The 14,575-nt window shown below is 30.6% G+C and overlaps 1 protein-coding gene across 1 annotated transcript; it reads right to left on the bottom strand.

Annotated features, from left to right (window-relative positions):
* Nucleotides 1–8,090: 8,090 nt before the first annotated feature.
* LOC103828687 (CLAVATA3/ESR (CLE)-related protein 19) lies at nucleotides 8,091–14,117 on the bottom strand. Its single transcript, XM_033274509.1, has one exon. The coding sequence runs from the start codon at nucleotides 8,452–8,454 to the stop codon at nucleotides 8,230–8,232; it is 225 nt and encodes a 74-aa protein (XP_033130400.1). The 5' UTR covers nucleotides 8,455–14,117; the 3' UTR covers nucleotides 8,091–8,229.
* Between the last annotated feature and the right edge of the window lie 458 nt (nucleotides 14,118–14,575).

Below are 14,575 nucleotides of genomic sequence, written 5' to 3'. Positions count from 1 at the left end.
AAAAGATATCAAATATGAAATAATGAAATCTTATTGGTCGGTGAACTTAGAAGTTGAACCCAAAAATAACTCCAAGAGAAAAGCCTTGTAATTTTTGTTGTTCATTCGACCTGAGATATAATGAAACCGGCGAACAGCTCGTTTTAATACTACTGCTCGGCTGAAAAAAGTTCATCTAAATAGTTTAAAAAAAAAACTTCATCTAAATAAAAATTGGATATTGATTTCTTCAACTTTACTAGTTTCCGTTTGAGGGTTTATAATAAATATTAGTTTATAGTATTTGGTTTTTGTAACCTTATGGTTAACCTCGGATTGAATTAGAGTATATGCAATTAACCGAACTGGATTTGCAAACAGTGTTACGAATATTTTTTTGTCGATCCCCTAAGCAAAATATTTCACTGCCCCTTGAGTTGTGGGCAACATTCCTGTAATTAAATCTTGGTTTAGACGCAATATATAAGAGATTTTTAATTAAAAGGAAAATGTTTTCAAAATATACATAGTCCTAAAGCCACAAAAGAATATATATCCAGATTATGTTGGTTAGATCAATGGTACTGATTCTCTTTCTATCAAGAATGGATTCAAGAACGAGTGGTAGATTTTCAGGCGGGAAATCAAAGCTAAATAACACAAAAGGACTTTGAACAGCCATGTAAAAATGTCAGTGCTTACGTACGAATATTTAGATGATTCTCCGTATATATAATGAGGAACAATGAGAAAGGACCATTCTCTTTTATATCTTCGGATTCTCTTGCGATCTCCTATTGACCAATCTCTTTTCGTGGAGTCTCTTTTTATGATTCTATCTCACACTTGATAGCACAGTTGAATGTTATAGTAGTATTTGTGCCTTTAATCGTATAAGTAAAAGAAATTTCGTTTGAACTTAGAAATAATATATAGAGTGAAGTTTTATAGCATATTGTTTAAAAATAGAGTAACTCTGTACTAGAGTTAAGTTATACTCCAATTGTACTCTATTTTAGAATGGAAAATAGAATGATGACAAAAAAAAAACAACTTACTCTATATATAGAATAAACTCATTTTTACTCTACTAAAAAGTAAAATATCATTAGAGCACTTTTATTCTGAACTCTTTTTAAAGTGAAAAATAACGTGTGGTTGGAGATTCTCTAAGTAAACTAGTAAAACGTTGGAGCGGTTGGAAATAGAGAAACCAATGATGCAACCAGGAGTTTGATTCATTTCTGGAAATGTCAGCCATAGTAGCTTTGAGATATCCTATGTCCATACCAAATATCTTTGTTCTAATTTGAAGTTGAATCTCCTTGATCCAGAGCCGGCTCAACATCATTTTGGGCCCCCGAGCATAATTTTTTTTTTAATTCTTAACATTTATGCTTTTTTAAATTTAATTATATTTAAAAAATATAATCATCTTTATAAAATTTGTGATGAAAAAAATTATCTGTGTAAAATATTTTTGGGACTCTTTTCAAGTAATCTAGTGAATATTTAAAATATTCTATCTATATACTATTATTTGAGAAGTGAATTTACTGATTTGTCATGTTCTCCATAATTTTAGATTTATTTTTCATGTTTTATTAGATTTTAGCTAAATCATTGATTTATAATGAGATTTTAGCTGATCATTAATTTATCAAATTTTAGTTTGATAATATCAAATTTATATATTATATTAAATATTTAGTTAATTTTTTCTTATTTGTCATATTTTTATTAGGTTTAAAACTTTTAGCTAGGTTATTGATTTATTATTAGTTTCTAACTTATTCACTAATTTTAAATTTCAAAAGACCCTTAATGAATTTAATATATAATTAAAACAAATTTTAGTTTAATAATATTAAAATTTTATTTTATATTAAATATTAAATAATTATTATTATAAAATAATATAATAAGATTATCAAAAACATATTAAAATAATTCTTATATATATATATTGTGTTGCTATGTAGAAACAATATTTTTTTTTATAAAAGTTAAAAAAATTAAGATACAAAACAATTTATAACTAAATATTAGTCAAGCAAAAATATTTATATAAAAATATTTTCTAAACTATTTCTAAGATATAAGTGTTTTTGAAACACTTAACACAATAATAAATATATATATTGATGAAAAATATTTGACATATATAAATACTTTGATAATTTGATTTAACTATTTAAAAATATAAATAATAATTTATTATGTTGATTTTAGATTAGTAAGACTTAAACTAATAAGAAAATTATGCATGCATGTGCGGGCAGAACAACTAGTATAAAAATATGTGTATATAAAAAAAATTTTACACCCCTTAACTATCAAAATATGGAGAGGGGTTTGGATCCAGGGAGGTCGTACCGTCTGACATGCCTAGATAAACCAATGAATTGGTTTGGAGCTTGACATATGGAGCTTTGAATTCTTCTTTTCCAAAAATCAATAATAAACCACTGCTCGAAATAAGAGCTTACAAATGATCCACACCTTCTAATTAATTATTGAAGAACAAAGTTAATGAAAGACGTCAACGAACAATTGAGGAGGAGAGATATGTAAAGCTAAAAAAAAACAGAATTCAAATCTCTAAAGAGTAAGAACATGTGAAAAATATATGGTCGTGGTTTCAGCATTTAACCACATAGGAGGCAGTTTGGGTGTGTAACAATCAAACTCCATCCACAAAATCTATTACGAGTCCGAAGTCTATCTTGAGCGATAACCCAAACGGTAAAGGAGTGTTTTGTATTGTTTAAAGAGAATCAATCTGAGATGTACCACGAAACATGAGGGGCAGAAAGATGGCAAGATTTTCAAGTTCTCAACAAAGAGAAAACGGACGGAGGAGATGATGAAGAGTTCCTCCATAAAAAGACATATGAGTGAGAATAAATAACATATAATACAAGGACTGCGCTTAACCTAAGTATTATAAAAATAATAGTAAGAAACAAGCCCAAAGAAGAAGTAGGATAGGGTGATGTCCTCTTGGAATGTTCCATGCACCTAAAGTAACAACTTGACTCACCGTACGAAAAGTACCAATACCCAAGACTCTCCATTAGGCTCTAAAAAGTCAATAAGAAGTCTTAGGCCAGTACAATTGTTGTGCCGAAAAAAATCAGACTTTCCATCACGAATTTGACACACCAAATAAAGACGGGCTACTGAGCATAACTTCATAAGCTTCCAAATCCACAGCTTGTAACCCGAAAATAAGAAATCCAAAATACACGCCCCACAATGATATCCTTGTGCACCCAAACGACCCAAATATATCTTGTCCCAGCAAATAAGAGCCAAATTGACTTAACGGCCAAACAATTGATTCGTATCCTCCAATTTTCTCAATCTTAAACCTCCTTGATCTTTGGTGTGCAGACTAAAACCAAACAAATCTTTGCATTATGTGATGAGTTTGGAGTTATTACTCCAAAGAAAAACATTACAAATTTTTTCTATCTTTTTAATACATGCTTTAGGACGAGGAAAACAGCTGCTCAGAAATTTGAGATGCTGAACAAGACATATTGAATTAACTTTAATCTTCCAGTTAAGGAAAACCGTCTAATAGTCCATGATATTCTTTCAAGGACATTCAAAACCTGATGGTCTCGCAGCCTGAGATTATGTAAGCATAAGGGGAAGTGATCAAGACAACAGCTGAGCTTTGATGCCGCTTTGAAATTATTATCGTTCATTTATGTAATATTTGTTTTTAATGTTTTTATGTTTCTATTTTAAAATCTATGTTTAAAATGTTATGTTTGACTTTTTTTTTAATTAATAAATAAATTTAATCTTTGTTTAGAAATTTATGTTTAAAAATAATTTTAATCTTTTTAAATTGTTAAGAACCTTAATTAAGATACCACTAATAAACCCCAATAATTAACTGTCTCTTAGCAAAATCTCTTATCATAATTTTAATAATTAAATAATTATTACAACCCACTTAAGAGACACTAATGGATCTCACTAATGAACATGCTCTTATGTATCTTACCAAGAGAGATCCTTGTGACAGTTCAATTCAATTCGCCAACGCTCTTAGAAGAGTCAAGTCATTTCCATCAAGGAAGATGCAAGACTTCCTCAAATTCAAACCCAATCTAGTAACTGTCTGAAAAAAGTGTATAACACTCAAAATAGCCTCAAATGATTGCTCTTCGCCATAAGGAAACCAACATGTCATCTGCGAAACTGAGATGGATGACAAGAGGATCAAAATATCTCGTGTGCGGAGTGAACATCTGATCATGAGGCGCTTGATCGAAATGTTTGGATAGAATAACCATTGCTAAGATGAATAGTGAAGAGGAAATAAAATATCCTTGACAAAGTCTTTTTCCCCTCGTAAAAACAAACCATTCAAAACAACTTAGTAATGTGGCGACTTTATACACACCCTGATCCAATTCGTGAAAGCTTCCAAAAGATTTAAAGCTTCTGATATATTCATTACAAAGTTTTAGTCGATATTATTATAGACTTTTGTAATATCTATTTGAAGACAACGCTGAGAAACCGTTACTTATTGAAGTCGGACACAAGTTCAGAGGCCAGCAAAACATTCTAACATAAAAAAATTTCTTTGACGAAACCCACTTGGTTCTGTTGAACTGCTAATGGGGAAATATTCTTCAGTAGGGATGCAACGATCTAAGAGACAGATTGAACGAAAGTCTGAAAACTTATCCGCACCTGGAAACTTCTGAATCAGAACAATGACAATAGAGTTAACTTGACGATTCAGATTCGAAGAAATAAAAAAATTGCACACATCATTAATCACATCGTTCTCCACTAAATTCCATGATGAAGTATATAATTTTGCACTGAAACCGTCTGGGTCACGGGCTTTTTTTTTTTTTTGGGTACCGCAAATGGTATCCAAAATTCGCTTCGGAGATGGAATAACAATAAAGATGGCACCAAGTTCTCTGCCGCAACAGAACAAATACACATCTCGAATGTCGTCCACATAAAGAGGAGTGACTGACTGATGTTTGGTGCCAAGTAGAGAGGAATACTACTGAATGAACATGTACTTTAAAAGTAATGGGTCAAAAATCCTCTGATCTTCTCCATTCCTCAGAAAGTGAATTACATAACTAACAAGGTTTGCTTTTACAAATTCATATAAAACTCAAGTCTTGGTGTTGCCCTCGCTCAACCAAGTAATCCTAGACTTTTACCCAAGGAAAGATTCTTCTTTAACAGCCAAAAACATCTGTGTCGACTTCACTAGTTCCTCTTCGAAAAGCTTAATAGAAGGAGAAGATTTATGTACTTCTTCTAACCAAGAAAAATCATCTTGGACCTTGCCTAGATATTGCTGAAACTCCTTCTATTCAGTGCCTCACAACAGATTTTTCTTTTCTCAAGCGTTGGTATAATGCAAACATGGACGAAGAAGGTTTGATATCCGGCAACTAAGACTCTCTGAGCATATGGGGATAATCTAGATGCAAAGAGAATATTGTAACGAAAGAAACAAGACACGGAGAGTGACCCATGGGCGTCAAAACCAGGGAATAACTCTGTCCAAGCTTCATTAACCAATGTAAGATCAAGCTTCTGGGCTTTTGTAATGGTTACACAGTTATTACTCCATGTAAATTGTTATTCTCTAAAAGAGAAACTAAACACTTCCCTTGAGGTGAAGCAGTCATTAAACTCTTCTATACCTTGCACATAAAATATTGGAGGAGAATGAGAAAAAAAATTAGAAATAGATAGGACATGATTGAACCTAGGCCTGGGCATTTCGAGTATTGGTTTGGTTCGATTTGGGTATTTCGGGTTTCAGGTATTTCGGATAAAATGCTAGAGGATCTATTTACTACTTGACCTATTTCGGTTCGGTTCGGATAGTTTCGGGTTTGGTTCGGTTCGGATAGTAAATGTCGAACCAAAAAATACCCAGAAAAATCCGGTTCTCATTTGGATCCGGTTCGGGTTTGGATAGTTCGGGTAGTTCGGATAATTTAGATAAAATATCGCTTATTTAGGGTAAAATATCAAATAATTAGGATGATTTAGATAAAAAATTGGATATTTCAGATTACTTTGGATATTTCGAATAAAACTATTCGGATAGATTTGGATACTTTCGGGTAGTTCGGATAGTTTATAATAATTTAGTTATCCTCAACTATTTTCAGATACTTTTAAAAGAATTTTAAATTAAAAATATATATTTAGTTACGTTATTTGTATATATAATTAATATTTTTATATATTCGGGTATCCGTTCGGTTCTCGGTTCGGTTCAGTTATTTCAGATATAAAAATATAGGAACCGTTCGGGTTCGAGTATTGGTCCGGCTTCGGGTATTTTGGTTCGGTTTCAGTTTGGTTCTTCGGTTCCGGTTATTTTGCTCAGGCTATTTGAACCCCTCCCCCCCCCCCAGGCTATTTGAACCCCTCCCCCCCCCCCCCAAAAAAAAACAAGTTATCCATGGAGATTATTTAGTAAGGAGAGATGAGGAGAGTTCGACAATTGTAGACGAGAGACTAATGCGCTCCTCTCTCTCTCTCTCTTGTTTCTCGCATAGAAAGAAGCTGTGGTGAAAGATTGATTGGTGTTGGGATTAAAAACGGCACACAACAAAAATTCAGTAGTCTTGAGGTAGGTGATGATATACTAAACATGATCCCACACTATAACTATTCATCCATCATTTGCATCATCCGAGTAGTTCGCTTCATGATGCCAACCCGACACAACTATATTAGCAATATCTTGTAAATTTGGTTGCTTAACATGTGTTTCCAAAAAACAATTAACAAAGGCTTATTTTCTTATCCAATAAGTTAGATCCATCTGACGAATATCACTATTAAAATCGTATATTCTAGTAAAAAAATTCATAAAGAAGGTAAAATAGGAGTGTTGAGCACTAAACTTCGAGAGGATGGACAGAAGGAGAAGACATTTGTCTGACCGAAACAAAAACGATAAGAGAATCTGAAGCAAAAAACATTATAAGAAGATCTTTGCCGAGAAAGAAGATAACAAGGCAGCTGATAAAGCTTATGTCTAATCCTTTCTCTGAGCATTTTTCTAGACAGTGCAGTAGAAAAGGCCTAACGGTGCTCTTCAAGATAAGCAAGACGGTTTCTGATAATCTGTTGAGTTGCTTAAATGAGTTGCTTTAATAAGCTCCTCCTCTTCATCCGCAAAATGAGAGTTGGATAGAGGAACACTAATTACGAATGTTGGAAAAGGATAAAGGAGTCACTGTTTTGTTAAATAAAAATGTCTCTAGATTACCAGATAATTAATGACGAGTATGATCTATGGGTGGTAACTAGTAAACATTCATATAAAGGATTAAAAACAAATCCGTGTTAGACAAAACACATTAGGGTTTCTTGGACAATGAGATAACTAGAAGGTGAAAAATATCTAGAGAACGTTGTTAGAGACAAAAGTCACAAAACACTCAAAATTTTCTTAATCCAATATTCGTAACAGAGAGGGGTGGACAAGGTGGGAGTTGGGAGACACTAGTATTAACTATTAAGTGAATTTCTTCTGACATGTGTATTTAATTATATCTGCGAAAGTTCTGCCCAAAAATATCCAACAGTCTATACAGAATACAAATTCAGACGATTAAAATATTACTTTCCTCCTATATATTATATTATCCTATTTGAGTTCACAACCATGTATATGCATTCAAATACTAGTAATGTAATATATATGGTTCAACATGATCTCGTACTATGATCCAAATACCAGCCATGCAGTATATTTCCTCCATTTCATATCACATGATTTTTTCTTGTTATAATATAGAATCGTTTTAGATATCGAACTAACCTTAATTACTTTAAAAAGGTATATCGTTTAATTAATTAAGGTTACAAAATCTACACTGAAAACACAACAATGAGAAGGAAAAAAAAGGCACTTATAAATATGAACAAGTAAGAGTCAATTTCCTCATCTTCGTCTCCAAACCTGAATTTACAAATTCCTTCGTTTACTTAGCAACCATATATTATTTTTGGTTGCGGTAAGGTATCATATGATTTCCTTAATTAATTTGAAACAACAAACAAAGATGTGTGAAAGGCACTTATTAGGAATAAATAAGGTAATTTAATTAGAAAATGTCTTATACATTCACCATTACATTACACAGTAAGATAGATACTTGTAACAAAAACAGAGGAGGAAGAGACATACTCACAACATATCTTGTTCTTAAATGATCAAATTTACCTGTTGTGAAGTGGATTTGGACCCGTCGGAATTATCCGTTTAGACTCCAAAGCTGTAGAATTAGTTATCGTTTCTTTGGAGTCGCCCAATAGAATTTTTGCTTCTTCTTGTTCGTACAATACATTCTTCATCAGCAAACTCCGAAATGAAGCTGATTCTGAGTGATGAATGAAGGCAAGAATCAGAAAAGAGGAAGCCAACATCAAACTCTTGATCTTCATGTTCTATCTTTGTCAAAAAAAAAGTTTTTGTTTGTCTGCGGGAGATACAATATGAAAGCAAATAGGTAGACTGATACAAATAGCGACGTTTGATAAAAGGAGCAAAAGGAATTTGTGTGGATAAAATTTTATATACAAGCTACGGTGCACTAAAAATAAAGGAAGCATGTTACATATTAAAAGAAATACTTTAGCTGAAAAATAATTAGGTAATTATGTGGAAATCATGCATGTTCCTCGATCTTTATCTCGTTTCACTATGAAAAAGGTTCTTCATTATGTCTTTGATTTGAAGATTCATAAGCATCACCCCTCATTAAGTGAGCCTGTGGACACATTTATGGTAACAGTAAACCGACCAGTTATCATTGAATACAATAATAAATAAAGAGGAAACCCAAACATTCTGCTATAGGGACGAAATTTTCCGATAGATTTGTGACCGCTTACTGGTCCGTTGTAAGTTTAGGGCATGGGTTTATCATCGCCAAATCCAAATATAGAGGCAATAAATTATAATTATTTTTGATAAATCAATTATGCAGAATAAAGGTTAGATGATAATAGACAATGTCATCTCAAACTATTTGTAGACTGTGTTCCTTTTTTATTAAAGTGTACTTAATGTAGTAAAAAACTATTATTCTAAAACTTCGTAAGCAATTTTTTTTTTTGAATCAGTGTCATGTTCAGTTACTCCATATGCATGAAAGACGATCATGAACGACGGCATTAGCACAACAATTCAGCGAACATATCTTCGTCAAAAAGAAAAGAAAATTATTACTTATCTAAGACCTATTTACAAAAATAAAGGACAATAAATGCCAAGAATTGTAGTTATCAGTTTTTTTTGTAAACTTTTGCAGTTTTTCAGGCTTCGTGCTTTTCTAACATGTTTCTATACCGTTCTGTCACGTTTGATAATTCATGCGCAAAATCAGCATACTCCTAATTAAATGTGAGTATGGGCACAGTATTAATGCAGAAACATACATGGTAGTGGTACTCCTATTTGGCACTCCATTTTATGTCTTCTCCCTTATAGTGTTCCAAATTATTAACGCACAAGTGGTTTGACATCTTTTTCTTTGTATTTTGCAAATTGCAACTTACCACATTATTATCGTTAGAACTACATGATCGATTCAGACTTCGTAAAATGCTCTTTTTTTTTTTGTAACACATCCAAGTCATGTTCTTCCCAATCAATTTTAACCATTTTGAAGAGCTCTCATATATACAACTATAGTATATGTGCGTTATTATGTGGAGAGGATATCGAAGTAGTCTTTCAAACAAAGCACATGCAAAATGTAATTACTTTTGGTGGAAAAATTACTTAGAAGCAAGTGAAATGTGAAAATGGAACCCATACTTGAATGCTTCCTCCTACTAATTAACTACTAAGTACTGGAGCAACCATCGTTTTCAATCAAACGCATTTAATTTTTCTAAAAAGAGATTCTCCTCTTTTTTCACATCGACTTTTCCAAGTCATGCAAACATGTTAAATAAAATGTCAAACTAGACACCATATCTAAAGAGTACATGCACGTTCTATAATGTCGAACCCTAATCTAATTTACTCTCAAGTCTTGACTCTCTAGACTTCTATATCTTGTTTAACCAAGAAGTTTCAGATCTAAACTAATAATGTTTTAGGATCAGAGATCAGATCTTGTTTGTTTAGCCCTCCTCTGCTTTACTATGTACACGCTTTGCTGTTTTGTCAATAGAACCTAACCGCACAAAGCAAAGAACCACAAATTAACATCATTAGGTCGCTTATCAAAACTGGATTTTTCTTCTTTAAAAAAAAATGGTATCGTCTTGAAATTAACAGTTAATGTCAAATATGTGACATACGTATATATTTAAAATTGAGCACTCAATAAAAGCGTTAGAGAAAAAATGGATTATGAAATCCAGTAGATCATTTCCAACCTCAATCAATACTTACTGCAAAATAGACACTACAAGAAAATGATCTTATTGTGACGAAATTTTGATACAAAAATTATTTGTCACAAATTTGTTACTTTTTAAATACGTTATTGTGATTTAAGTTTTTTGTCACAAATGAGTAGCTTTTTCGTCGCAGTATTCTGACGATTTTAAATCGTATCTACTTTTGTCACAGCCAGTGACAAAATTGAGACAAAACTAACAGTCGTAACAATTGTGACAATATTATGACAATACACATCGTCGCAAATCAGTTACGAACCTGTGATGGAATACATAGTCTCACTATGTGACAATATGATGACAAAAGAAATAGTAATAAAATGTAACAGAAAAATATAACAAATCCGTCATATTATTAAATCGATTTACAAATGTTTTTTATCTTCCTTTTACAAAAACATTTCTAGTTTGATTTAATTATATTTTTATTAAGTCAGTGATTTTTAAAAAATATATTTTTTTTGATACTTTTTACTTGATATGTATATATTTTTATATACTTGAATATTTTTAAACTTACTTCATTTCATACTTATTTAAAATATGGTTATTTACTATCTATTTTAGATGTCACTATTTTTTAGATGTGTGTTTAAAATGATATGAAAAGCATACACTTTTCTTATTAGATATCGATCAAAATGAAAAGAGATAGAAAATAAGATCTTCAAAGCTGAAACATATTTAAAATAAATGATGCTATGTATGATCGATCCATTACGCCGAACTCAAAACTAATTACAGCCCATTAACCTATAACCCTAATCAATAATGAGGATACGTGTGTCGGTGTGTGCATATGTAAATATATATATATATCTTTCAAAAGAATAGCCGCAGCCATCACCTTAGAGAGAATGAGAAATAGAAAAAAAGTGAGAGATATGCGTTTCCGATGTTGAGCACCCTCGTTTCTGGTTTTGTGGTGGTATGTGTGTCTCGCCGTTGGGTTTTTAATAAGGAGAGGAAGAGACAGATCTTGAAAGAACTGGGCAATCAGCTGGAGGTCAGACAGAGGCAAAGAATATTTGAACCATTGGTGAGAAAACCATTGTTTTGAGATGGACACCAATCGAGAACACATCATGGAGTTGTGTCATTGCAAGAGTTTGTATGCCTTAGCCGCCATAACTTTCGATTCCTGTGCAAGAATCAACCGAAGATAAAAATTCAGGAAACCCTAACTGTTTTCTCTCGACCGCAGCCCATTACGGGAAGCTGAATGTAGTAGCATATATTATAATTTTTTGTCGATATTATAATATTCTTTTAAAGTTGTTTATACTAATTTAGTTTCAAATACTAGTTACTTTTGTATTCTTTCACTATTATTACAAATATTAACTATAAAAATAAAGCAATAGCCAATAGTTCAGTGAATTCTGAATTTATCGTGATGACAAATTGTTAACTAATTAAGTCCATAGTATATCGATGGGGTATAACAAATTTAATTTGAATCTGTGACTATATATTAGTTATAAAGTATTACAAAATTAAAGCAACTAAAATAGTCGCAAATGAAGATGGATTAGTGATGATTCTTTACTATTAGTTTGTGACAGTTAGAGACTATATTTCAGTGGTAATCAGAGACGAAATTAGCACGTTGTGATAGTCACAAAATGTGACAAATTTGTTATGTTAATTGTAGTTGGTAATTGTAACATTTTTATTACTTTTATATATGGTTACTATTTGTGACGGAATAGTTACTATATGTAATGGTCATAACATTGTAACGGTTTTTGTTACCAACAAAATTTGTGACGACTGTATTGTAACCACTATGAAATTGTCACAAATATGTCACAATATTTTTATTGTGACGACTTGTGTTTTATTGTGACAAATAATTTGGTCACAATATAATTATTTTTTTGTAGTGAGAGTAAAAAATAGAATAGTGAACAAAAAAAATGATTACTTTATAAATAGAATAATAATTTTTTATTTGTTCATTATTTCATTCCTACTCTATTTTCCACCTCATTTGCAGTAAAAAATGATGTTGGAAATATTCTAACTAGCTTTTCAAATAAAGGTTATTATAAAAATTTACTTTAACCGACAAAAAAATTATGACTATTGTTGAATATTTTTGTTATTCTTATTATAAATATGATACATCTTTTTTTTGTCATGATACGTCTTTTTATGGATATGGATGGATATATAATAGTTATACTGGAAAATATAGTTTTTAGGAACTAAAAATCAATATAGACGATTAATATATACTTTTAAATGTAGAAGTCAAAATATTTTTATGGGTGATGCTGAATAATTTGGAAAAAACTTTCGAGAATTGATATCAATAATTTAAGATCCAAATAGATAGATTTTTTTCAAAAAAAAAAAGATCCAAATAGATGGTAAACTTCTCAATAGAACTAATGGAAATTGATAAACTAAAAGGAAATTTTCAGAATTTTTTATCATTTACATTTTTTTGGGCGAATAATTCAACAATAGAATCTATAGCAAAAATGTCTATATTTTTCATATAGGGGTTTGTTTTATTGATTGTTATATTATATGATATGGTTTAAAGTTTGGGTAGTAAAATTACTATTTTTTGTAATAAAATTACTATTTTTTGTGAAAAAAAGAGACCATCTCCAATCATTTAAATCCAATATAGAATATACTTGATTTTAAATAATAATATTAAATATATATATTTATATAGAAATGAGTTCGAGATATTTTTACCGGTGAATTTTTCTTAATTTTTACCTGTGAAAACTTATGTTTAGGTACACATCGGTGCTATTTGTGGTCCTGATGGCTATAAGAACGGTTCCGGTTATCACTTTCTCATAGATTTTTGTTTTCTTCTGGTGTCTTTTCCGTGGTGTAGTTTCTGGCTCCGCGGGTATTAGTTAGGCAGTTTGCTCACTGGTTTCTCTGCTAGTGGGAGGTGGTGGCTTTTATATTCGAGGTGGATTTCGTTAAGACACATCATTTTTATCTAATAAGACTTTGTTTTTGAGGACGATGGAAGTTTTTGAACAGAGAGTTGGCGGTGATTGCTTAAAGCCTACATTGTTAGATTTTGTGCCATAACTATTGTGTTGCGTTCGCATATAGTATATCTTTATTGTTTAGAGTGTTTCATAGCAGCATGTTGCATTCCGTAAGGATATCCAATCTCTACGAAACTTCTTTTTTTAAGAAAAAATTTCTATGAAACTTGTTTTGTTAGTGTTCTAAACTTGGTGAAATTGCAGTAACTAAAAATACAATTTTAACGAAATGATTCTTTTATTACATAATATAAATAATTTTCAGAAACTTTTTATTTTAACTTCTAAAATATGTTTTTTTTATATTGAACCATGCGAATGTCATCGAGTGGTAAAACACGCTTTTAGAAAGCTAAGCAATCCGAGTTTTAAATTTATCTCTCAATCTAATTACATTTGTGTGACCATATAAACAGAACTATGTTTTAAGCCTTATTTGAAAATCCAAAAAATGTTCAATTGTGGGTTTGCAACTCTTCCCCTTAAGAATAACTAGATTTAGACCCGCACAACCGTGCGGGTATTAATTTTCATGTTTATATATATATATATATATATTACATAATTAGAATATATTTTTAAAGTTACTTATATATTTAAATGTTTATATATAACTATCTTAAATATAACAACAATTTGATAGTTTTCATGCTGTAAGTTAATTGATTATTTCAAATCATCACATATATTTGGTATTTTTTATTATATATATTTTAAAATTATTTTTTATTCAATTATTATGATCCTGATCCGTAAATCATCACATATACTTTCACATGTATTTGTATCTTCTTCTATATATATATTTTCGGATTATTATTTCATTATTAAAATCATAACTATATATATAAAGATTAGTAAAATATTGTTTTATTGTCATATTCAAAGATATTGTAATATTTCACAAATTTAGAAAGTTTTTTAAGAAATTAAAATTTTCGTTTCAAAGATTTATATTATCGAGTAAATAATTAAACATTTAATTTTTGTTTAGTTTTTAAAATAAACTATATAGTTTAAAATTTGTTTTCATTGGTTTAGGGTATTAAAGATTAATCATTGTTAGATAATATAATTTTTGTTATTTAACAAAAAAATCTTTATAATTTTAAAAGTTAACT

The sequence above is a fragment of the Brassica rapa genome, chromosome A07 (genome assembly GCF_000309985.2).
Source record: "Brassica rapa cultivar Chiifu-401-42 chromosome A07, CAAS_Brap_v3.01, whole genome shotgun sequence".
Classification (NCBI taxonomy): domain Eukaryota; kingdom Viridiplantae; phylum Streptophyta; class Magnoliopsida; order Brassicales; family Brassicaceae; genus Brassica; species Brassica rapa.
This window is presented reverse-complemented; position numbering and strand designations above follow the sequence as displayed.

Bases quoted from the DNA above. Each gene is read 5' to 3' on its own strand.
- LOC103828687 (XM_033274509.1), bottom strand. From the start codon at position 8,454: ATGAAGATCAAGAGTTTGATGTTGGCTTCCTCTTTTCTGATTCTTGCC.